Here is a 26384-nt window from a genome sequence, read left to right on the forward strand (position 1 = left end):
AGACCACACGATCTCTCGTGTGTCCTTAGTTTTGGGGCCAGACAAGTACGCGTTCAAAATGGACTGGAGATGGGCGGCCTTGGGCAGGAAACGACGGTAGAAGTTTAGCATGCCCAAGAACCTCCTCAACTCCCTCACTGTCTTTGGACGCGGGAAGCTAGTTATCGCTTGCACCTTGTCTGGGTCGGGCTGTATTCCTTCAGGGGAAATGAAATGGCCGAGGAATCTCACCTGTTGTTGAAGGAATTTGCATTTCTCAACGTTTAGGACTAAACCGGCCTCAAGGAGACGTTGAAAAATGCACTCGAGATGGGCTAAGTGCTCAGACTCAGTGGAAGAAGCGACCAAAACATCATCCAAATATACGAAACAGAAATCGAGGTTTCGCAGGACTGAGTGAATGAACCTTTGAAAGGTTTGCGCCGCGTTGCACAATCCGAAAGTCATCCGGGTGAACTCGAAGAGTCCAAAGGGTGTGCATATTGCCGTCTTTGGAATGTCTTCAGGAGCTACTGGAATTTGGTGATAAGCCTTGGTTAAGTCCAAGGTCGAAAAGATGCGGCAATTCGCGAGGTGATGCGCAAAGTCGTGGATGAGTGGAATTGGATATCGGTCAGGAACAGTCTGTGCATTTAGCCTTCTGTAATCCCCACATGGGCGCCATTCGCCGTTTGGCTTAGGGACCATTTGCAGTGGGGAAGACCAACAGCTGTTTGAGGGCCTGCAGATACCCTGTTGAACGAGTTGTTCAAACTCTTTCCGTGCTATTGTCAGTTTCTGAGATGGTAGAGGACGCACCTTCGAGAAAATCGGGGAACCAGTAGTGATAATGTGGTGCTGCACATTGTGCTTCACTGGTTTGGAGAGACTACAGTTGGTAGTAATCTGGCTGAACTTTTGGAGAAGTGCCCGAACACGAGAGTCGGTAATGTCTTCTAAAAGAACGGAAAGATTATTGCCTGGGTGAGATACCATATGTCCCGACGAATTAAGGTTGGTCGTGGAATCTATAAGAGACTTGTTTTGCAAGTCAACCAGCAATCCATAGTGACACAGGAAGTCTGCGCCTAGTATGGGGAAGCTGACATCCGCCAGGATGAAACGCCACGAAAACGTCCTACGCAAGCCAAGACTCACGTCCACTTGCCTATATCCGTAAGTATTGATGCGGGAGGAATTTGCTGCCGCAAGTTTGAGCGGTTGAGGGAAAAGTTGATGATGCTGGGGTACGGGAAGAACCGAAACCTCCGCACCCGTGTCGACGAGGTAGTTGCGCCTGCTGAGGGGGTCGAAAATAGTTAGGCGACGTGGTGCTGCGTTCTGGGTGGCCGCCGCCAAGACCCCCCGCGGACCTAGTTTTTTGCGGTAGAAGAGAATCTACACGGTAGCGTACATCTTGTCGCTTTATCCCCGAATCTGCGGTGGTACCAGCAAATCCCTGGGTCCGTGGACTGTCTTGACGACCTGCTACCTGATCGCCCTTTTCGGATGGCAGACCGCGAGCGTGCTCGCGATCTGGCGCCCGAACGCTGAGCGTCCAACGTCGCCCGCATCTCGGCCATACTGGCTGTTAATGCAGCAATCTCGCGCCTCAATTCACCCACCTCATCCGACGGTGGTTGAACGGCCGCCAAGGTTGGGCGTACGTACACCTCCTGAACCTGGTCGGCCGTCGCTGCCAGTTCCTCCAAGGAACCGGAGACGCAAGCGAGGATCGCCTGGGTGCCCTCCGGGAGCCGACGCAGCCAGAGCGACTTGATCAGGCCTTCGCCGATCTTACTCCCACCCAATTGCCTCATTTCACGAAGCAATTGGCTGGGAGTTCGATCACCTAAGGTTAAACCTGCCAGCAAGTGGTCTAATTTTGCCGACTCGCTTGCCGACAGGCGCCTGATCAACTCGCTCTTGAGCTGCACATACGATGTCGACTTCACCACGTCGGACACCAGAAGTATGGACTCTTCGTCCAGGCCGACCACCGCGTAGTTGAAACGGGTCGCGTCCGATGTGATGCCGGACATTTGGAATTGTGCTTCCAAATGCACGAACCACAGCTCGGGGTTCCGCCGCCAAAACGGAGGAACGCGTACGGCGAGGGCGGTCACTTGCGGGTCCGATGGGCCTGCCGTGTCTTTATTGTCAAAAGACATTTTTCTTACAGAGAAGTACGAGATTGAGATGTAAACGCGGTGAGTTTATACTGAATCGCGGTGAACTTTACACCGACACGGCAGGTCGCACCCACAAATGCACGCAAGAAACGAGAAAAAACGAAGCGGACGCTATCCAGCGCAGACCAAAAACACCACCAATGAGAATGGAGGACTCGCGATGCTAAACACCTGCACGCCGTCTCTTGCAGCGATTTCAATTTTTTTATTACTATTTTTTTTTAACTGAATAAATAAATAAATATTATATATAAATGAATAATAATTTCTCTTAAGTATAACTCCTCGTTGTTTGTCGGCTGTAGCTGCGGCGTTGGCGGTGCTGGGGACGTCCGTTTGTTGCCGTTGTTGATCGTTGTGGCAATGATGACTAGTCCGGTGCGTGAAAGGTGTTGTGCAGGAGGACGTGCGTACGGGAAGTCGCGTGAAAATCCACTTCTGGTGAGGGTCCGACGTGTGTCGCGCAGTACACTATGTAGAGAAGGTTTTCTCGCGTTTTTCTTTCTTGCCTCTGCTCCGACTCGGGATGTGGAGATGTGACACGTTTTCGTGATGTTTACAACGGCACTCCACACTCAACTGTAGATGCGAACGCGTGAAAATCGCTTGCGGTACGGTCTACTGATGTTTTGGATGGATTTCTCAGTCTTTGGAAGTTCTATTTCTGCCGTGTTGCTCGGACGAATTTTTGTCGTTAATAGAACTTCACCAATGTCGGCGATGGTGGACAATTATTCACTTTTAATATTGACTTAGAGTGAAATACAATTAACTTATAACAACTAAAACGGCGGCACCTGCTGAGGAGGCGGCGATGGTGGCGGAGCCTTCGGCTCCTGCTGCGATAGCGATGGTTGCAGCGGTGATATTGGTGTCGGCTGCGACGGTAGCGGCTACGGCGGTGACGGCGGCGGCTTCGACCTCTGCGGCGATGGTGGAGTTGAGTGCGGCGGCGAAAGTGGCTGCGGCTGCGGAACTCTTACTTATCTCCAATCGGTTGTTGCGGCTGCCTGCTGGGCGATTGTGCTTGCGCAGACTGCGATTTGTTGCTGGGGATGATGATGTGCTTGAGTTTTTCAATTTTGCAGGTTCTGGGAATTCGGGATCTTAGTTGTTGATGCTGTTGGTGCGAGTTCCGGGGTCACCAATTAAGTAATTATGATTACTTATATTTTTATTAAAATATTTAAGCGAACTCAATGCGAATTCTATACAGCAAACTCAACGCGAATTCTATACAGCAAACTTAACTCAAATTCTATTTTTTAATTCAAAAAGGACTTCCGTATTCTTTAGCAATTTTCAACTTAATAATTAAATTCAGTGACAGGTCTGAAAAACATAATTACTGCGATCTTCCACTCCCTTGGCGTGCCACGCAAAGTGGATAGATCCGCGCCATCTATTCGCTCGCAACATTCGAAATAAATTTCGAATGCTGCGAATCCTGCCGCGCCACACAACTTTAGATCCTTCATTAATTGTTGGTAGTTACTTATTAAAGGATCAATGGCTAAATTATCTTTTTCCTGCAATCTGTTCAGTTGTTCCAGAAGTTGCTCCGGTTCTAAAATAAACGGATGTAGAATTCCCGTTTGTAAAAATAATAGAGAGTCTCGAAAAGTTTCAATTTTCATATCAGTAACCTCGATTTTATGATTTATTTTTGAGAAAAGTTCTTCGTAGTATAATTCCAATCTGATCAGTTTTTCATGTTCATTTGCATGATTATTAGCTTCCTCGATTTCATTGATGATTTCATTTATCCGTGATGTAATTGTGTCCTGTTCCATATTTATCATTTTAGACTGTTTATTGATTTCTTTTATCAAAAGTAAATTTTTCTCCATCCCGATTTTAACATTGAGCTCATTCTTTTCAACTGTGTCTTAAACTGCTTTCATTTTTTCAGAGTCGGTTGCATCCATAGTACCAAATAAAAATTTCAAGCCTGAGCCCACCAAATTAACGAGTCCACGTTTGAGTCGAATGTTTGGGCTGATTCCCAAAAGACCATAGACGCTATTTAAGTTATTATTTAGTCTTCGAATATGAAGTTCACTGTTTAATTTAAGGGTTTTACATTGTTTAAGTTCCTCGATACATAGATTATTAATACTCAAAACTAATTGTCTTATATTCGCTATTTCCATTTCTATTTCCGTTATGTCTAATGTTCTGATTAAACTTACTTCACTATTTATGAAATGAGTTTCCCCCATATGTTTAAAATAAACGCCAGGAAAGTCCAACTTTCTAATATTCAAGGCCTCGATGGTCCAGGTTGCGGCGATTCTGTAATATGTTCATCGTCACGTTTCATATACGGTTTAATATTTTTTTTATTAAAAGTTTTAAATTTATTGCGAGTGTCTCTTGAATCTTTTATAACTACACTATGTGGTCCTAACTTAACTATCCTATAAGGTCCGATCCATTTTTGTTTAAGTTTATTATTTGAAATGGCAAAGTTTTTCGCTAACACTAGTTGACCTAGTTCATAGTTAATGGTTTTACTAGTTGTCTTGTCATATCTTTGCTTGGATTTATTTTTCTCATTTAAGTCATTTTTGGAAGCATTTTTTCTTATGTTTCCTAAGTGGTTTGTAATGAGATCGATTCTGTCCTCTGCTATGTCCCTGGTATGTGGAACTTTAAATACGTTAGGCTTAATACCAAATAGTAATTCATGAGGAGAATAGCAGGTCGTGCTGTGTATTGTCTGGTTGTAACAAAGACAAGCAAGACTCAACCTAGTCTCCCAGTCCATGTCATCTTTTAATTCATCCATTGTTGTTCCTAAATATTCGGCTAGTCTGGCGTGTGAGCGTTCTACTGCTCCATTTGTTTGTGGATGATAGGAGCTGGACGATATCATATTTATTCCCAGCTTCTTACAAAATTTTTGCAAGCAACCAGCTGTCAGATTTGGTGCATTATCTGACAGTATTTCAACTGGAGCTCCAAAGTATGAGATCCAATATTTCAAGATTGTTTCCATTACTGTCTCGCCAGTTGTATCCTGCAATGGTGCGAAGCGAATATACTTAGAAAGATTATCCTGTATGGTAAGGCTATAGATAGCGCTACTATTCGCCCCCGAGTATCTGTATGGTCCCGCGATATCGATTGATATACGCTCGAAAGGTTGACTTTTCAGTTCACTAATTACCATTGGCAAGTTCTTATTTTGACGTATGATTTTAAATTTCTGGCAATGCTCACAATTTTTTATGTATTCTGAAATATCTTTATGCATACTAGACCAATAATAGTTTTCCTTTATGGCTGTTTCCACCGCGTTTATGCCTCGGTGCCCGCCGATGTATCCATCATGATGCTTCTTTATAAGTTGCAGTCTGTCTGTTTTGTCTACTACAATAATTTTATGGTCTGGAATTTTGTCTAATTTTCCTTTAGAAACTCTGTTACCACCTATTGTTCTGGGATTGCTATCAATTTCTTCGAAGGATAATTCATGATTCTTTGGTTGATTGTGATCATCAGACTTGGTATCCCCTTTGTTGGATTCGTCCCGGTCATCGATCACATTGGTTATCATTATGTTTCTGTTGCGACTTAACTCGTCGGCAATATAATTTTCTTTTCCAGGCAGATACTTAATTTCGTAGTCATATTCCTCTAAAATTGTTCGCCATCTACCTTGTCGACTACTAGGTTCTTTTAAGTTTTTGAGCCACTGAAGTGGGCTGTGATCTGCCTTGATCACAAATGGCATTCCGTAGAGGTAAGGTCGGCATTGCTTTACTGCCCATACGACAGCAAGGCATTCCTTCTCATATGTGCAATAGTTTTTCTCGGCTGAATTCAAGGATCTGGATAGGAACTGAATTGGAAGGTCTTTCCCATCGTACTCTTGACTAAGGACCGCTCCAATGCCGTATCCACTGGCATCAGTCGTAAGTGTAAAAGTTTTCTCGAAATTGGGATATTTTAATATTGGTTCCGCTGTAAGTTTTTGTTTAATGATGTCAAATGCCTTTTGGCATTCGTTCGTCCAAACGAATTCAGTATCTTTCTTTAGTAATTTATTAATGAGATTGACAATTTTTCCATAATTCTTCACGAATCTCCTATAGTATCCCGTCATACCCAGGAAGGATTTCACTTCCTTTTGTGTCCGGGGTGGCTCTAGCGTTACCACCGCTTGTATTTTTTTCGGGTCCATTTTAACTCCATCTTCCGTAATGATATGCCCTAAGTAGGCAACCTCCTTGCGCAAAAATTCACATTTGTCAGGTTGTAGGCGCAGATTATTAATTTTTAATCTCTGAAACACTTCGGGTAATCTAGTATTATGATCTTCGAGATCATAGCCGTACACAACAATGTCGTCCAGGTAAACGAAGCATCTCGTTCCTTGGAGACCGCTCAAGACGCTATTCATCATCCTTTGGAAGCATGATGGTGCATTCTTAAGTAAAGGCATTCGGTTATATTCATAATGCCCGTACGGAGTACTGAATACAGTTTTTGGTTTATCAGATTCCTTGACCGGAATTTGATGAAACCCTGATGTGAGATCAAGTGTACTGAAGTACTTTGCTTTACCTAGTTGATCTAATATTTCAGAAATATTAGGCAAAGGATACTTGTCCGTTATGGTAAGATCATTGAGTTTTCTATAATCAATGACCATTCGCCACTTGGTCTTTCCCGATGCATCCTGTTTTTTTTGGAACTACCCACAATGGTGAATTCCAAGGAGAGTTACTTTCTGCTATGGTTCCATCTTTCAACAATTTTTCAATCTGCTCCTTCACTTCTTGCTCATGTATCTTGGGGTATCTATAAATTTTAACATGAACAGGCTTTGCACCTTCGATTGTATCCATAGAATGCACTGCAGCCTTTGTTAAGTTTTTAGAGTCAACTTCCTTAAAAATATCTTTGTATTTCTCTACGATTTCATAAATGGAAGCTTTTTCTTCTTTATTCATGTGTTCATCTCTGATCATTATTTTGTCTATCGGTTTTTCAGGTATCACTTCCTCTGTAACCCGATGTACTTGTAATGCATTAACCCTACACACAACATTAGAGGCTCCTGTGTTTAAAATGGTTATTAGAACTCTCAGTCTTGTCAATGGTGCCAACACTATTCGAGACTATGAAACAGTCTGACTTTGTTTCGGGTACGAGAACATTTTCCCCTATTTTACCCTTAACGCGAACAAAACGCAAAACTTCATGTCTGCTTGGAACTAAGAAGTCGTCATTTTCAATTTTAATGTCCTCATTTCCACAAGTAAGAATGTTGTTTTTAAAGTTGAAAGATGCTTCGTTTCTTTTGAGGAAATCAATGCCAAGAAGAACATCAAAATCTTGCAGAATGTACCGTTCAACAACATGAAATTCTATGCTGTGCTGCGTATTTCCGATTAAACAATCGATTTCAGCTTTCCCGATAGAGTTTTCGCTTATTCCTCCTATACCATTGAATTTAATTTTTGCACACTGGTTGACCTGGTGCTCATACACCTTTTCTTTTAAAATCAGGCTTACATCTGCTCCGGTATCGATGAGTGCCTTGATATATTCACCGTTAACTTTGATAAATATGTACGGACTATTTATCATCTCCTTACGAATTTCAAGTACTTTATTGACGGCGTTTACTTTAAAATTGCTGTTCGTATTTTCATTCTTTTTGTTAGATTCTACATTTTCACTGTTTACACTTTCTGTTCTACTTTGATTGCGATTATTGTTGTTATTATTACTTTGTTTGTTGGAATTTGACTTATTTTGATTAAGGTGTCCACTTGATTTACAATTCCGCGCTATGTGGCCAAGTTTGCCACAGCTGTAACATTTTACAGACGATTTTACATGGCTAACCTTAGGTAAACGATTTCTGTTAGAAAAATCCCTACTGGTATTAGTTTTAAACATGTTGAGCCGTTGCTCTTCTTCCTGAGCAAGCCTACTCGCTTCTTCTGCCGTTCTCGGTCGCTGCGTTATGACGTAAGTAGAAAGGGTTTGCCGCAGTCCATTAATAAAGACTGTAAGGGTTTCCTCATTCAAATAATTAATTTCACCAGCCTGAAATTATTTTTTAACTCTGCCACTTCTTAGCTGTAAGATGCGGCGTTGTAAGGTTTGCATACGCTGGGTGTATGAAACAACAGTCTCGTCATGTCCTTGTTTGATACTAACGAGTTCTCGATGTAATTGGAGTGCACTGTGCGGTTCCTGATACACTGTTTTTAACTCAGATTTTAAATCTTCCCACCCACTGAATTCCTTATTCATCAGAATAAGTTGAGCATCACCTTTGATTTGTGTTTGAATGTACCGAAACAACACAGGCTTTTGCTCCTCTGTGGCCAATTCCATGGCCTGCGTACAACTGTTTAAAAAGTTGAACACATCGTCAGATTTCCCTGAGAAGGGCTGAACAAACTTGAACAAATCCCCTAAAGAGCACATACTGTTTTCAGTAATCGTTGTTTCACCAGGTGTATCCGAATCGGAACTCAGACTATTAACACAATGGTTACCGATTTCACTAAATGTGGATCTACCGTAAAATCCGAGAAATTCCCTATAATTCAAAAGGTGCTCAGAATTTCCAATATTAATTTGAACTTTTACGTCACTTTTCGACTCAAGGCTTAGAATTTCACTGAACGATGCCCGATATTTTCTATCCTTAACCCACACAGTAAAAAGATCACTCATTAAAATCTCTAATGATATGTTCTTTTATTCCGAAAAATTTCACACGCAAACTTCAATGAAAAGACAAAGCTAAAATTTCATTCACAAGAAACCTTTGACGCGAAAAAAAGGATTTAATTTGTTTCCTAGTGAACTTTGGAAACAAGAGAACAAACAAACAGGAGAAAGTTACAATTATCTTCTGCACACAATATTACGGACTATTTCACTTCTCACTAATTTAGCTAGTACTTAATTAACTAACACTTTTATAAAATTTAGAACTAAAGATTTGGCTTCATAATCGTCATCATCGAATGTTGTACTCACATTAATAATCCGTAGATAGTCCTGTGTAGCTGCATTCTCCTACCACTGTCCCAGTTGTGTCCGTGATCCAATGTAGCTCCGTAGGGTCCTGCTGGATTGATGCTGGAGAGCTCTGCGTCGAAGAAGATGATTATGTTATCGGAATCCAACAGCTTTCCGTAGAATTCGATACTGTGTGGATCCCATCGCTGCCACCAAAAATTTGTTATGAAGGAATCCAAGGTCAGGGATTCCCAACAATGATTGCTTCCGGAGGAGGTGATGATCTGATCGAATTATTCGCTGTTCCAGTTGATCAAGTGAACTTTCTTCTTCTAGTAATAATAGACACAGATCTAAATTGTTTGCTTCTATTACAAATAGACACAGATCTAAATTATTTTGCTGTTCGCAATGACCAAGTGAACCTTCTAGGGAAGATAGACACAGATCTAAATTATTTCCGGAGTAAGTTTTATTTAAGGTTCCAAACCGACAGAGCTTCCGCTGAAGTTAGTTAACATAAACTGGGCGACATGTCTAGCCCGCAAGCTACATTTAAAAGAAAAAACCGATTACTAAGCATTATTGAATTTGGAAAAGTAATGAATTCCAAAGTCTGCGAAAAAATTGAACGTAGACAAAAATTTTAAAGCGCGTGTAATCAAGTCACGTTTTTCTTCAACGTGATAATGTGATTTTAGAATCGTAACATATATATATCCAAGGGCTGCAAATTGAGTGATGCATTTAGAACTGCGCGGGATGTCGTGCTCATGGCACCGGTAATACCCAGACACAAAGTTCTCTGCAGTGTGGCTAGTTTACAGTGAAAACTATTTTATGACACCTTAACCCAACAGGGCACGGATCCGTAAGAGAACATCGGCCTAATGATAGTGACATATATCCAGATTACTACCTGAGACCTAAGTCCCCATGTCGAGACAAAGGTTCGGCTACATAGCCCATAACCTCTGGGAGCTCGTTTCACCTTCACCTCTACATGTTTGTTCCAAAAAAGCTTTTTTTCCTAGAATAACTCCCAGATATTTCACTTCTTCGGAGAGTTATATCCCTCATCTCTGGAAGGCGAAGATCATTCAGTTTCCTAATTTTTGTAAATAACATAATCCCAATTTAGATTTATTTGAATTTACTGAAAGTCCATGCCTGAGGCGCCAACTGTCAATCAAATCAACGGCACCGCAATCGACACCCACTTCAGTAAACAGCAATCTCTGCGTTAGCATAGATTCACTTAATTAGAGTTTCATCAACATCATGCTCCCAGGAAATGGGCACTGTCATTGTCCACGAACACCCCCATTGCGTATTTGCCTTTCAGAGTTGAGTTTCTTTGAAACCAAAGAGTGAAGAGCAGATCCCCTGGACTTTCCACGCTGGTAAGTGTTGGTTTTCATTTAGTGTGTGCGTTTTACGAGCTTCTTATATTCACACTGTGAGTTCCGAAAGTTTAACCAGTCTTCATTATTATTACTTTTACAAGTACGATTCAGAAGTCGTCTAGTTGATTGCCTGAGTCTTTGCAGCTTTCGGTTCCATCATGGAACCTTTTTACCACATTGTCCTCGCGAAATCGAACAAGCCCTTCAAAGCGCTCTAAAAATGTGCTATTCTGAGTTTCCAATTGATCTTCTATCACCAAAGGAGTCCTTAATTGCCTAGGGAGCTTCACTTTATTGCCAAGTAGCTCATTGGCCTTTTCCAATTCATTTTCTCAGAATTTCGTCTTTATTTTGCACATCGCCTGCAAGAGTCAGACCCAATTCCAAATAAAGATGATCTGAAAGTGAAACTTCATCTAGCACTCGCCAGTCTATAATCAACTCTTGTAGTGCAGATTGTTATGTCAAATTCTTCACCTCTTCGTGGCCCCACGAATATAGGATATCCGAGCTATATACCAATATTAGACCAATTGCGTCCACTTCATGAGCTGCCCTTTTTTCCGTTTTCCCCAGCAGAAGCGAAAGATAAGGTTCTGACAGGCAAGATTTAGCCTGTAGTCTCCTCCCCTTTGCAGGTGAAATTTCCTTCTGCCAAGCGTACCTCTCCCATTTTCTGGAATAATTAGGCAACATTGTCACCGAGAGGCGTAGTCAGGCTTGCAGTTCCTCTCATTAAGAGCGTTACTGTACTCTTCTTTTTACGGCTGACCGCGTCGTAGACACTGGGATACAGGCTTTCCACTGAAGTCGAGAGCATGTCGTCCAGCGATTTCTCCGTGATGGAACGCGAATCTGGTGAGCCCTCCCAAATCCGTGCCTCGATCACGACTTGACTTCGAAAAGTCGCGGGTGAATTCGAAGTCTGTGACTACTCACCACTTGGAGAATTACAATCCGTTGTTTCCATCTCCATGTGTTTTTGGACATCCTTAGTGTAGTAGTAAACTACTGCAAGCCCCCCCACCACGACAAGATGGTGTCCGAAGGGAAGGATTTTCAACTTACTTTCTACATAATGTAAAACTGAAAACAGCTAAACTTGAAAGAAAATATCATGTTTGTGATTGTGAAATTTCAATTTGTCAATTTCAGATAATATAGGCAAAATGTCAGAGCCAGTTTCTCCATCATCTGTGGCATCAGCAGACATTGCTGCTGAATTTGCAAAGCTGACCACTGAAGAGCAGGAAAAGCAACGAGCGGAATGGAGCCAGGTAAATAACATATTATATTAATGGAAATTCTTGATGAAAATTATTTATTGTTGATTTTAGGAACTCGCTCGTGTTGAAGAGGAAATCAACACCCTAAGAACAGTTTTAGCCTCAAAAGTTCGTCACGCATCCGACTTAAAACGGAAATTGGGAATTACAGTTTGGAAAGAGATAACTGACGACATGAATCAAGGCATCAAAACTGTAAAAGAAAGTCAAGTGTAAGTAGAAAATATTAATTTGTCTACAAATTACACACAGCGGATCAGTTAATGTTAACAGAACTCAAGGGGTTTCAGTTCGCACATTTTTTTTTATTTGTTTATATTTTTATTTTGTTTCATTTAAGTTATCACACGGTTGAAACTAAGGTCGGGGAAATTGCTAAAGCGGTTCACGATGCCCCAATGTAAGTAGTAGTAATATTCAGAAAGTTTCTCAGTAATTGTATACTCCATTTTGAATATAAATAAATAGGATAGGTCTAGGTTTCTACTAACCGAAGACTAACTATTTTTTATATTATCTGCTTTTACCTAAAAGTAAAAACCAAATGACCCTAAAATAAACTCAGCTCTCCTTTGTTTACATTTGTCAAAAAATTTTCCTTGAAATTGATTGACTCTTGTGGTGGTCGAAACTTCGCTTACTGTTCCACATTGATCCAAAGGGTAGTCGGTACAGGAGAATTCAGACCGGAAATGAACCTGTTTCCTGCTAATCAGTCGTTTCAAGTGTATTTTCACGCAAATACCAATCCATTTATCGCAATTTGTTGCAGCTTCCTGTAAAAGAAAATCTTTTTAAAATCGATTCAAGGTCTGTCTGCGACACCCAATTTATTCGGAAATAACTGAAGCTATTATCACGATAGTGATGTAGGGTCTATAAGTCGCTTTAAATGCAACAAGGGGCATAGTTTTGTGTTCTGTCTAAAGGCGGAGCTGCCATACATGTGAACCAAAAAATCTAAAAAAAAATATCGATGAGACTATATGAAAGCTATGCCTTAAAATATGTCCTACTCTGCTGAAATAAAGTTAATAATGGGATATTATTGTATATATTAATTCATTACACTACATAAGAATATATTCTATATATATATATATTGTAGCACGGTCTGTCTCATCAATATGCCAAGTTTGGTTTGCGTCTGTTTAACTGTGCGCCCAGCAACAAATGTCGCAACGTGTTGTGCCTCATCTCGATGAACCGCTTCCACGACCTCCATTACAGCATCCACCGTAGATCTCCCTGCTCTGAAACCGAACTGCCTTGGGGAAAAGTTCCCGGCAACGCGGATCGCTTCAGCGGATCTGCTCTTAATGAGCTGTTCGAGCACTTTTCTGGTCGTGTCAAGCATACGCAGCAGTCGGTATGCAGACGGCAGATTCGGGTCTACTTTTCTCTGCCCTCCTTCAGACAAATGTTGAACGTTTGTTTGTAAACTTCCTCTGGGATACCATCAGGACCTGACGCCTTCTTGTTTTTCATAATGAGAACCTAGTCTTCAAGCTGTTATTATGAAAATGAGTCAATCCCTGACGTTATCCACGCCATTTTCATCAACCCGTACGGGATGTCTGGGGAATACCCGTAGCATGGGGTCCATGTGATCGGATTTAGAATGCAGGGCATCCGCAGAGCCCCGATTTCCCGGGTGACAAGTTTATAGCCAAGTCCCTACGGGTCCTAATTCAACTCGTTGATCAAATTCTGCCTTTATGGCGCATGCCTCTTCGCGGGCTTGTAAACGTTGGACCGAACGTCGGAGCTTATGGCACTCCCTCCATTGGTCGACAATTTCTTCCGTTTACCAGTACAAAGAAAGCTTGTCACGGCTGCGGCCCCTGCAGGGCATTGAATTTTTACACGCTGTTGTTATTAGGTTCATTACTGAGCTACAACGCTACCCCACTCCCCGAAGCACGACTCTGTCTGATTCAAGAACCTCGTCAAATTTCCTGATGGTTCATCGTCGCGATATTCCACACGCAGGGGGAGCGCCGAGTTTGTGCAAGCCGGCAAGTACCGTCAATCACTTCGAACGCGAGAAGTCTTCTAGGGCTCACCACTCATCTACCGATGGTAGCAGAGATTCCAAAGCAAAAATTATGTCAGGGATGCTTCCTTCGCAACGTTTGCGTGGATCCGGTGTTTAAAATCACGATGTCGGTTTTCGTCGCCATTCCCAGGATCCGTTTTCCTCTGGAGTCTGGCTGAGGCACGCTTCATTCAAGAGTCCTAACATTAAGATGACCTCCATGCCCGAAAGGGCATCCTCCAGAGCATCAAGCTGACACCGAAAGTCCGGCATCGTCACATTCAGGTTCAAGTAAACGCTAACAAACTTTAACGCTAAACACCAAACCCAGACAAATCTACTTCCTCGCAGACTACTTCCAGATGGCAGCAGTACTCGATATGTCGGGATGCCATAAAGCATCTCAAGGAAGAAGGTCTCCATACACCTAAAAGAACTGTTCAAATTTTATTCACCGAATATAGCCATGTGGGGTTTCGAATGAAAGACTCTATTAGTACTTTTCAAAGCAACTGTTAGTTTTCATCATCATCATCATCAACGGCGCAACAACCGGTATCCGGTCTAGGCCTGCCTTAATAAGGAACTCCAGACATCCCGGTTTTGCGCCGAGGTCCACCAATTCGATATCCCTAAAAGCTGTCTGGCGTCCTGGCCCACGCCATCGCTCCATCTTAGGCAGGGTCTGCCTCGTCTTCTTTTCCTACCATAGATATTGCCCTTATAGACTTTCCGGGTGGGATCATCTTCATCCATACGGATTAAGTGACCCGCCCACCGTAACCTATTGAGCCGGATTTTATCCACAACCGGACGGTCATGGTATCGCTCATAGATTTCGTCATTGTGTAGGCTACGGAATCGTCCATCCTCATGTAGGGGGCCAAAAATTCTTCGGAGGATTCTTCTCTCGAACGCGGCCAAGAGTTCGCAATTTTTCTTGCTAAGAACCCAAGTTTCCGAGGAATACATGAGGACTGGCAAGATCATAGTCTTGTACAGTAAGAGCTTTGACCCTATGGTGAGACGTTTCGAGCGGAACAGTCTTTGTAAGCTGAAATAGGCTCTGTTGGCTGACAACAACCGTGCGCGGATTTCATCATCGTAGTTGTTATCGGTTGTGATTTTCGACCCTAGATAGGAGAAATTGTCAACGGTCTCAAAGTTGTATTCCCCTATCCTTATTCTTGTTCGTGCTTGTGTTTGACCAGTGCGGTTTGATGTTGTTGGTTGATTCGTCTTCGGTGCTGACGTTGCCACCATGTATTTAGTCTTGCCTTCATTGATGTGCAGCCCAAGATCTCGCGCCGCCTGCTCGATCTGGATGAAGGCAGTTTGAACGTCTCGGGTGGTTCTTCCCATGATGTCGATATCGTCAGCATAGGCCAGTAGTTGGGTGGACTTGAAGAGGATCGTACCTCTTGCATTCACCTCAGCATCACGGATCACCTTCTCGAGGGCCAGGTTAAAGAGGACGCATGATAGCGCATCCCCTTGTCGTAGACCGTTGTTGATGTCGAATGGTCTTGAGAGTGATCCTGCTGCTTTTATCTGGCCTCGCACATTGGTCAGGGTCAGCCTAGTCAGTCTTATTAATTTCGTCGGGATACCGAATTCCCTCATGGCCGTGTACAGTTTTACCCTGGCTATGCTATCATAGGCGGCTTTAAAGTCGATGAACAGATGGTGCAACTGTTGTCCATATTCCAACAGTTTTTCCATCGCCTGCCGCAGAGAGAAAATCTGATCTGTTGCTGATTTGCCTGGAGTGAAGCCTCTTTGGTATGGGCCAATGATGTTCTGGGCGTATGGGGCTATCCGGCCTAGCAAGATAGTGGAGAATATCTTATAGATGGTACTCAGCAACGTGATACCTCTATAATTGCTGCACTGTGTGATATCTCCCTTTTTATGTATGAGACAGATTATGCCTCGCTGCCAATCGTCAGGCATTGATTCGCTGTCCCATACCTTGAGCACAAGTTGATGAACCACTTGGTGTAACTGGTCGCCTCCATATTTAACCAATTCGGCTGTAATTCCATCGGCTCCTGGCGACTTATGATTTTTTAGCCGATGAATTGCACGGACTGTTTCTCCTAAACTTGGTGGTGGCAGTATTTGTCCGTCGTCTTCAGTTGGCGGGACCTCCAACTCGCCGATGTTCTGATTGTTCAGTAGCTCATCAAAGTACTCAACCCATCGCTCTAATATGCCCATTCTGTCGGAAATCAGATTTCCCTCTTTGTCTCGGTAGGATGAGCATCGAGGTGTATAAGGCTTCATCCTGCTGACTTGTTGGTAAAACTTCCGCGCCTGGTGCGGTTGCTCCCTGTACTTTTCTAGTTCGCAGACTTGTTGGTTCTCCCAGGCTTCCTTTTTCCGTCTGTGAAGTCGCTTCTCCGCTCGACGGAGTTCGTGATAAGTCTCTGCGCGTGCCCGCGTTCTTTGAGAATGCAACATTACTCGGTATGCGGCATTCTTCCGTTCCGTTGCTAGCTTACATTCATCGTCAAACCAGCCGTTCCGACTCCTTTTGCGGCTGGGGCCAAGTATATTTGTGGCCGTATCCATGATAACGTTCTTCAGGTGGTTGTGAAGATCATTAGTTGATGCTTCATCTCCAGGTCCTCTATTGACTGCGGTTATTGCGGCATCCATTTCCCTCTTATAGGTGTCGCGGAGGGTTGTGTTGTGGATGGCTTCAGTGTTCACTCTCACCTGATTGTCAGAGGGGATTCTAGGTGGTATTGTTATTCGAGCTCGGAGCACCATGCCAACGAGATAGTGATCCGAGTCTATATTGGCCCCCCTATATGTTCTGACATTCATCAAGGCTGAGAGGTGGCGGCGTTCGATCAACACGTGGTCAATTTGGTTGAAAGTGGTCCCGTCTGGAGAGGCCCACGTATGTTTGTGGACCGCTTTCCGCGCAAACCAGGTACTTCCAACAACCATTTCGTGTGACCCTGCTAATTGAATAGTCCGCAGTCCGTTATCATTTGTTTTTTCGTGTAAGCTATGGGAGCCAACGTATCGCCTGAATACGGGCTCCTTCCCTACTTGGCTGTTAAAATCCCCAAGTATGATTTTGATATCATATCTGGGACAGGCTTCGAGGGTTCTTTCTACTGCCTCGTAGAAGGTATCCTTCTCCGACTCTGCAGTCTCCTCTGTAGGGGCGTGAACGTTTATGAGGCTTATATTTCTAAACTTGCCTCGCAAGCGCAGAGTGCATAGCCGTTCGCTTATACTTTCAAAGCCGATAACAGCAGGTTTCATTTTTTGGCTGACTAAGAAACCTACTCCGAGCACATGGTTTACTGGATGGCCGCTATAATATATGGTGTAGTGGCTCTTCTCCAGGAAACCGGTCCCTGTCCATCGCATCTCTTGCAACGCTGTTACATCAGCCCTATATTGGGACAGGGTATCGGCTAGCTGCTTATCAGCTTCATCTCTGTACAGGGAGCGCACGTTCCATGAGAAAATGCGCAAATCGTTGTTCCTTTGTCGTTGCCGGGTCCGTCGTTGTAATATCCGTCCTATCCGAGGCTCCTGTTGTGGCTTCGTAACGGTTGTTTTCCGTGTAGGGTTGTCAGCCCTACCCAACCCCCAACCTGGAGGACCAGTTGGTACAATTTGTCCCGTTTTTAGGTGCGGGAGACTCGCCTTCATCCTTCTCCGTCTGCAGCTTTTCATCAAGAAAGAGCTCCCAGCGGTCACCACGTGGAGGTGGAGATAGGGTTTGGTAGTAGAGCTGTTGGTGTTGGTTCAGCAGGCATTTCCCAGGTTTTATGCTCCATCGTGGGTACCAATCCACGTTTCGCCCCGGGACCTATACTACCCTTTGAAACTACTAAACAGCAAAATCTGAAAAAAAAAATTATGGTAATCCATTCTCATAGTAACTAGGCCCCAAAATACGCTCCCCTGCGATATCTGCAAAAAAAACTAATAATAAACTCCCCGCGTTAGAAAATGATTGAAATAGTAGTATCACCTGCAAAATTACCATATCCTTTAAAAAAAAACAATTTGAAACGCTCATTTGGTTATTATAATGGGTTAAAAATGGAATTCTCACAAAGCGGGGAGAAAAACACGGTGACATCATCGAGCGCGAATCGTTTCTACTCTTATATTGAGCCAACAGTTAAGCACGGCGGTGGTAGCATCATGGTGCGTTGTTTTATGGCATCTAAAGTACCAGAACCACTCTATACTCTCCAAGAAAAGTAAGCTGCTTTGACGTAGTAAGACAGCACATACCAGCTACAGTAGCTATTGGGCTTGCTATTTAATATGATGTTAGTCCATCCCAATAATCCAAAACACATAGCTATGGTCGTTAAGGGATATATCCTGTATAATGTCAAAAAAGGCTTTTCCCCAGAGCCCGGATTTAAATCCGATAGGAGACTAGTGGACACACGTCGAAAATGAGTTACATAAAAGGGAGGTAAAGAGCACAAAAGGTTTGAAGAATTACATGAAAGAAATGTGGAGATTTATTCCTGCCGAAGGTGCCGAAAAACTTGTAAACTTGTGTCATAATTTTAAAAGTTAATATTCACTATACAAAATATCAATTTAAATTTTAAATGTCCAAGTTTTTTTAGTGTACAAAACGCTCATCTTTTAGTTTTATCAGATCGATCAGATTATCAGATAGATTTATCAGATCTGAAATCTATTTTTTAAAATAAAACTAATAAAATAATAATAACCGTAGAAAATGCACATCCAAATGTATTATTTTTTCCTCAATTATTTATCTAAAAATATAATCTGGGTTTCGAGATATTTGCCTTCAAAGTTAATTGCAGCATATGTCGAATTTTTTAATTGGTTGACTCTTTGATATATGAAAACATATTAAAAATATGAGAACAAAATAATTCTCTGGATATGGAAAAATAATATAGAGTATTGTGGGAAAATTAGTTTAGGAAATATTGCTGCAAAAGTAGTTTTAGGAAAAGTGATTATTTATCACTTATTTTCGTGTAAACTAGTAAAATTTGTAAATAAAGAGTTCGTCTTAGAATTTTCTTTTAATAACAGTAGAGTTAAAGCATTTATCTGCCCTCTACCCGGATTGTCCGGAGTTTTGTTGAAAAGCTGCTCCGACCTTCCTTCCTCTCCCACAGTAGAGCCAAAGCACTTAGTAGCTCCCTGTAGCCCTTCAGCCTGGAGTTGTTCATTATAACTTCTCCGGCTAAAGATCGCTCCTACTAGCAACGTGGTCTCTCGAGTATATCAACGGGATGGTATACATTGTTTTGTCTCCGTTAGATCTTTACATGGCGATCGTGACTGCGTAAGTTCTTCACATCCAATATCAATATTCAACCTAAAAGTCATGATAGCTGGTGGAGTGAACAATCTGAGAAAAAAATGATTACAATTTGTTGGGTTGAAATACCGGAAGCTCGCCGGTTCGGGTATAAAGGTTTTGTATTCATCTTATATGAAGAACTCTCTTTGTACGTTTTTCTATTCGTACACAGCTTCTTAACTGGAAATATCTCCCAGAGATATTTACATATTAACGACAGATATTGTGCTGTAAATAATAGTTGGATTTCACTTTTCAAAATTATGTCCTATACTATCAAGGATGAACTTAAGGGAGGTTTTCGCCTAAATTTCAAAATTTCATATACTATTATTAACTTTATTGGGGCCGATATCGAAACGGGATGTATTTTGAGGCCTAGATTTCGTATAGATTGTGATTTTGTTATTTTTTTCAGATTTTTCGTTTGGGTATGTTCTGAGAACGAGACCTGTTTCACTTTTTTCGGTTTAGGAAAGTACTAATCGGGCCCTTTCATTTGATACCCCACATGACCATATTCTGTAAAAAAGATTTTTACATTCTCCTTTTGCATGTATGAAGAGCCACACTTCAAACGGAACACAAAATGGCGCCACTTACTAGATGTAAAATAAATCACCCAATTTCACGACAATCGGTTCAGTTGTTTTCGAGTTAATCGGGTGTGACAAATAAACAGGCAGACATTGAATCGATTCTAATAAGGTTTTGTTTCACACGAAACCTTAAAATGCATCCGTTTGTGGAGAATCGTTGGTTGATGAAATACAGGATGAGTGTGATGCAATTTGAGCTGTCGATCTGAAAAATTTGTGCGAATATTTCAGACATTTTTTTGGATTTTTGGATTGAATAAGAAATCACACTTTTTATATTTTCATATTAAATAACCTAATATCTGTGCTTTATAATAGAACTCTAAAAAATATTTTTACTCTGTTCATTTCAATTTTATACAAAAAAATTTTGCGACGCCTTGTGTAAAAACAGCTCTCGCAATCAATAATATTTTGATGTTATTTTCGGGGAGGATATGCCCCGATCCTATCGAAATATGATAGGCAGTCTTTGATACATACAAAAACGGCGGCCGATCGTAAGCAATCTAGTCAATTTTGGCAACATAAATCCGTGTCGATGCACTCAATAATATGTCGGTTTGGTTAATTCTAAAAATGTTCGCGATACTGCGCACTTCAATATCAATCGGTGATTGCTGCGCTGTGCATAAAACCCGAACATTATCCACGAAGGTGACAGAGATCTGCATCCATTTGTCGAAATGGATGTTTTTTTACTTAACAACGGAGGAGTCGCGATAGCCAGATAGCAGAAATAGTTTGGGCAGATATCCATAGAAGGAATCGCTCATTTATCCCTATTGCGGTGCTGCCATTTTGTGTAATACTACGGAAGAACTTAAAGAGGCAATCAAACAAATGTAGCCGAGGAAAGCAACAGGGCAGGATGGTCAGCGTTGTGCTCGTCCGTGATTATTAAACTGATTTGACTCAAGTACCCATTTACAGATAAGCTGACTGGTATTTGACACCCAGTCATCCCACTGCCAACAGTGAGATTTGCACCACGACGTTCCGTGCGACGGACTAGTGCTCTAACCACTAACCCATCTGAACGCAGTAATATAAGTTACAATATAAAGCACAAAACTGTCAAATTTGTTTGGTTCTACAAAATTAAAGATCCGGCAGAATGCAATAATTTCACACAAAAAACATTACGAATGTACTTGCATGTGGTCGCAAATCCTTCGATGGTCCTGTGAAAGGCCACGATGACGAGCAGCATTTCACCACGGTTCTTAACCATAGCACATCCAGTGGGGTTCCCCTTCTTGTCGGTGAAGTGGCTAGTCACCGCTCGTACGGGAGACTTGGGAACCCGGGACCTTTCCCAGCGTGTGGAACAAGTGGTTGATCGGTAAGATTCCAGCAAATCGGCAAACCGGAAGCTAGATAAAGGTTTTGTGCGCGTGTATCTAGTTAAACATACACTCTCTACTCTACTACTCTATTTTTAAAGAGCCATTTACACAAATAATTTGATCTGGACAGCACTGTATTGAAAACAGTGAATTTCATACTCTTCTTTGTAGGAGTTCAACATTATTAACAAATGTGAAGATCACCTAAAACAGATACAAAAAAGTCGGAATACCGGAAGCCCGACCCTTCGGTATAAATATTTTATGCTCATCTTATGTGAGAAACTTCCTATGCACGTTTTTTTCATTCGCACACAGTCCAAAATTCAAGATAGTCCTTTATATATTTCAAAATTGCAAAATATATATATGGTAAAGTCCTAAATATTGGCGCTTACTAAACAAATAAAAGTATTTTTCTACCTCATACTGATGCATTCCGTAACCTACACCTCCTTACTAAGGCAGGCCTAGATCGCATACCGGTTATTGCGCCGTTGATGATAATGTTGACAGTGATGCACACGTATGGATATATGCGCGCACTCCGCACGCAAATTGAATCGAAGGCCGCTGGTGCTATCACACACATACGTATATCTATTTAAATTGGCCACTACCGACAACTCTATTAGCATTTACTTACATATGCATATGTGTGGCTGCATCGAATTATTGATGCTGATATACAAATAACTAAAAAAATAAAAAAAGGTAAAAATAAGATTTGCACATGCTTCCTACTGTTCAAATGAACCTTATATGAGGATGATGTCGAACATGTCTAAGAGTCCAATACAAAACTTTCATCCTCTCTAACTTTGCTAATAATAGTTTAATTGCTTTTAAATTTCCCATTTTGATTCACACAAAACCTTGATAAAAAATCAAACAAGTCGGAATACCGGAAGCTCGCCCGTCGGGTATAAAGGTTTTGTGTTCATCTTATGTAAGAAACTTCAATGCACATTTTTCTATCCGTACATAGCTACAAATCCAACATAATCCTTCATATTTTTCCAAACTACAAGCCATACGTACATAGAACATGCCATAAATATTATCCTCACCCTAAACTAAAAAACTGCCTATTTCCAAATACTGTACATATGTATGCATCGTACTGATATTTCCGATTTACTTCGTGCCCAAAAGCATACATATGTACACATATAGTACGTATATTAGATATGGCTGGTTTAGTGTACAAATAAATTTATCTGAATTAGACGCTACCCGCAAACTTCATTAGCACGCATATACTATATACCTACATACACACATGGCTGTTTGGAGTAATTCAATTCATATACAAATGACCAAAACACAAAAACAAATTAATTCTTTAGGACCCCATTCATATGAACTTACTTCGTTGTGGTATTGACGAATTGATATGTCATAATGATGTCATACACGTTGTAGGATGCACGAAATTCACAAAAAATAGCAGTTTCACCTCCAATAACTTTGTTAATAATAGTTGGATTTTCTTCAAACTTGACCAAATTGTACATTATTTTATCCCTTATCCTCATACCGTACTTGTACTTCTGGGATGGACATAAGGGAAGTTGCCGTGTAAATTTCTACAATGTGGAAATATACTATTATTAACTTTATTTGTACAGATATCGGAACCGGAAGTATTTTGAGGCCTAGATTTCGTAGAGATGCACCACTGTGATTTATTTTTCAGATTTTACGGTTGGATAGGTTCTGAGAACGAGACCTGTTACACTTTTTGGGGGTCATATTTCGAGCCCCACTTCCCTACGTTTCACCCGATATCAAAAGTAGTAATTGAGCCCTTTCATTTGTTTGTAATTTTTTACTCTCCATTGTATGGGGAGCCCCTCTTAAACTTAAGACCAAATGGCGCCACTTGCTGCATGTAAAGATAACAGATCACACGCTTTCACCAATTTTCGTGAAAATTGGTCTAGCCGTTTCTGAATAAATCGGGTGTGACAGACAAACATCGACTCGATTCTAATAAGATTTTGTTTCACACAAAACATTAAAAAGGCAAAAGCCACTTAGTAAATATATAAAATGCAAAACTTTCACCCTCTATAACTTTGCTAGTAAAACTTTAATCGCTTTCAAACTTCCCATTTTGTTTCACACAAAACCTTAACAAATAATTCGGTATACCGGAAGCTAGCGCTTCGGGTATAAAGGTTTTGTGTTTATCTTATGTGAGAAACTTTCTACGCACATTTCTCCATTCGTATATGGCTAAAAACCTAAAATATTCCTTTATATTTTTTTTCAAACTACAAGAAATATGTACATGTATTCCAGACGTAGATATAATGCTCACCGTAAGCAAAGCCTATTGCTTAGAATACTATACTTATACATGCACATATATAAATTGATCGTGCATAAAAGTATACATATGTATATATAAAGTACGTATATTGAATACCGCTGGTTCAATGTACAAATTTTTCTATCTGAATTAGGCACTACCCCAAAGCTTCATTAACATATCCATATAAATACCTTCATATGTCTGGCTGGAGTAGTCGGTATTATCAATACGAAATAAAACGAAATGGTTCCCTGTGACCTCTCATTCACGTGAGCCCTTATCTTATGATGACGTCATATACTAGATAGAATGCTCGAATTTCACACAAAATGTAAAAGTTTCACCTTCTATAACTTTGTTAATAATAGTTGGATTTCCGTCAAACTTCCCAAAGCTATGCCACATGTTATCCACTATGCTAGTGCCATTTTGTAATTCTAATTCTAATATACTATTCTTATTTTTCTTCAGCCTTTGTCTCGTTCACAAGCGGGGCGGCTCGTCGTGATCGGTTTCGCCATTTGGCTCTATCGAATGCCTGATCTGGGTGCAATTTCGGGGCTTTTAAATCCCCATTCAGCGTATCACGCCACCATTGTTTCAGTCTGCTTTTTGGTCGTTTACCATCGACTTCGATGTTCAGACCAATCTTGGCAAATGAATTCTCGTTAGCACGAATTGCGTGACCATACCATCGAAGACACCTCTCTCGCAACTTTTCCTCGATTGGTGCAACCCCATAACGACCGCGGATATCCTCATTTCGGATGTGATCAAAACGTGTCACGCCACTAGTCCAACGTAACAACTTCGTTTCCATTACCACAAGACGCCGTTCATTGTCTTTTATAGTTGGCCAATATTCAGAACCATTGAGAGCGACAGGACGAACAACATTGCGGTAAACTTTAGATTTGAGACGTTTTCGTTGATACGTCGATCACAAAGAACACCAGTTGTGGAACGCCACTTCATCCAGGTTTCGTTAATGCGTGAAGCAATTTCATAACGCAGTTCTCCATTGGCTAATAGCGTTGAGCCGAGGTATTTAAATCGCTCAGTTCTGGGCAGATCACCGCTGCTGACAGTGATTGTGCCTGTTTCATGGGGATCGGTCGTCAAAAATTCAGTTTTTTTTTAAATTCAATCTGAGACCGTGTTGCATGAGGCGATCATTCCACTTTTGGACAAGTTGCTCGAGATCATTTTTGCTATCAGATGGTATGAAAACATCATCTGCATAAAGCAGTGTGTAGAGCGCTGGACGTTGGATATCCCGTGTGACGGTGTCCACAACAAAACAAAGAGTAGTGGTAAGAGGGCGCTTCCTTTCCGCTTGACCTTCATTTCAATATCATCATTCCAAAGCCAAGTATTTCGGTTGATGTACCGCTTACCCGGCTTGGTAACCCCGAGGGTTGCAGAGGCCGCTTTGTGGATCGTGTCTTTCATTTGATTCCACGATTCTTCCACATTCGTTATGGTCAGCAATCGTATGAGTGCGATCGATGGTCTCATAGGGAACGACTTTGCAATCAGTGACCGTGGTAAAATGTCTGCGTCTTATGAAAATATAATCGATTTGCGTTTTACTTTTCCCACTATAAAATGTAGGAAGATGAGACAATCGTTTGATGAACCATGTATTCATAAGTACAAGGTCATGGGTGTCCCCAAAATCGATTATACGCTCGCCAACCGCATTGCGCGCTCCGAACCCTTTCCTCCATGGCACCTGTTACCGTCTGCCTTTTCACCCACATGACCAGGCACGTGACAAGTCTGTTCATCGAGAAGATGCCAGAAGGCATTTTTCTCGGCATCAGGTCGACTTTTCTGTGGTGCGTACGCGATGAAAAAGTGAATAGTGCGGTCAGTTGATATAATGGTGAGCTTCATCAGCCGATCATCAAATCGTTCGACTTCTTTAATGGCATCACAGAAACCCTCTATTGAGTGTATGGGTTACCAAAATAGAGGAGTTTGTAACCATTTTTACCGCGTTCGCGTTCAATGTCGCAGCTTTTGGCACCAGACCATCGGGTTTCTGGCAGAGCGCAGATATCAGATCAGATTTTCCGAAGGGCTCTTGCGAGTTCCTCCGTCTTACCAGTTAGGGTACCAACATTTAGCGTGGAGACACCTATTAGTTTTGTTTGTTCTGTTCGGACTAACTTGCTTACGTCCTGACGTCGTCCATGCGTCAAGAACCCTTGCCCATTTCTCGACAGGAACTTATATATTATATATACTAATTTTTAGATATCAAAAGACGGAATCGGTTTTAAAGTCAACGAGTGAGAAAGCGTCATCGATTTTCGGTGGATTAACCAGCGGGATTTCAAGCAAGATTTCACAAATTAAGAATTCCGAGTCAATGCGATCAATAGAGGACAAAGTAGGATCAGCATATGAGAACGTGAAGGTAAGAATATTCTAACGTATTTTCATTTACTGCAATTTTCTCTTCTTTAGACAAAAGTTACAACCTCACGATCTAATTCGGTGTCTAGCTTTAATGAAGCCTTGAACGAAACTCATGGAGCATCCCAGTCCTCGCCGTCTAATTCAGAAGCAAAGCCAATTTCCTAAACGTTTCTTTTAGCAGTTTTATGGCATTCCAATGAACTTGTTTGATGTTTTATAAAACTTTGTCATTTACTGATTATTCATACAATATCTTTTGAAGATTCAATTGATTCTTTGTAAAAAAAGGAAAAGATAACCCCTCCAGTTTCTATTTGTTTCTACTTCCTTCGGTAATATTTTGGATTGGAATACTATTAATAGATGTACATTAACGGTCTATTTTGCAGCTTGTTATTCAGATATAGGAGATGATTTCATTGCAATTAAAATATATATTATGGAGCAAAAT

The 26384-nt window shown here is 41.4% G+C and overlaps 2 protein-coding genes across 2 annotated transcripts in view; one reads left to right on the plus strand and one right to left on the minus strand.

Annotated features, from left to right (window-relative positions):
* Positions 1-26383, plus strand: part of LOC119646363 — a 50220-nt gene extending 23837 nt beyond the window's left edge. Inside the window, 5 exon segments of the mRNA XM_038046800.1 lie at positions 11729-11850; positions 11911-12071; positions 12200-12259; positions 25769-25931; positions 25982-26383. Coding sequence (XP_037902728.1) covers positions 11729-11850; positions 11911-12071; positions 12200-12259; positions 25769-25931; positions 25982-26098 — 623 coding nt within the window. The 3' untranslated portion in view covers positions 26099-26383.
* Positions 3654-9495, minus strand: LOC119646365. The gene is made up of 2 exons (XM_038046803.1): positions 9186-9495; positions 3654-4466 (listed from the first exon to the last, which is right to left on the minus strand). The coding sequence occupies exons 1-2, from the start codon at positions 9218-9220 to the stop codon at positions 4061-4063; spliced, it is 441 nt and encodes a 146-aa protein (XP_037902731.1). The 5' UTR covers positions 9221-9495; the 3' UTR covers positions 3654-4060.
* Position 26384: the final 1 nt, after the last annotated feature.

Source organism: Hermetia illucens, chromosome 1 (genome assembly GCF_905115235.1).
Source record: "Hermetia illucens chromosome 1, iHerIll2.2.curated.20191125, whole genome shotgun sequence".
Taxonomy (NCBI): domain Eukaryota; kingdom Metazoa; phylum Arthropoda; class Insecta; order Diptera; family Stratiomyidae; genus Hermetia; species Hermetia illucens.

Excerpts from the sequence above, each read along its gene's own strand:
- LOC119646365 (XM_038046803.1), bottom strand. The coding sequence starts at position 9,220 with ATGCAGCTACACAGGACTATCTACGGATTATTAAT. Across the intron at positions 4,467-9,185 it reads ACTATCTACGGATTATTAAT|AATCGCCGCAACCTGGACCA; the intron begins GTGAGTACAACA and ends AACATATTACAG.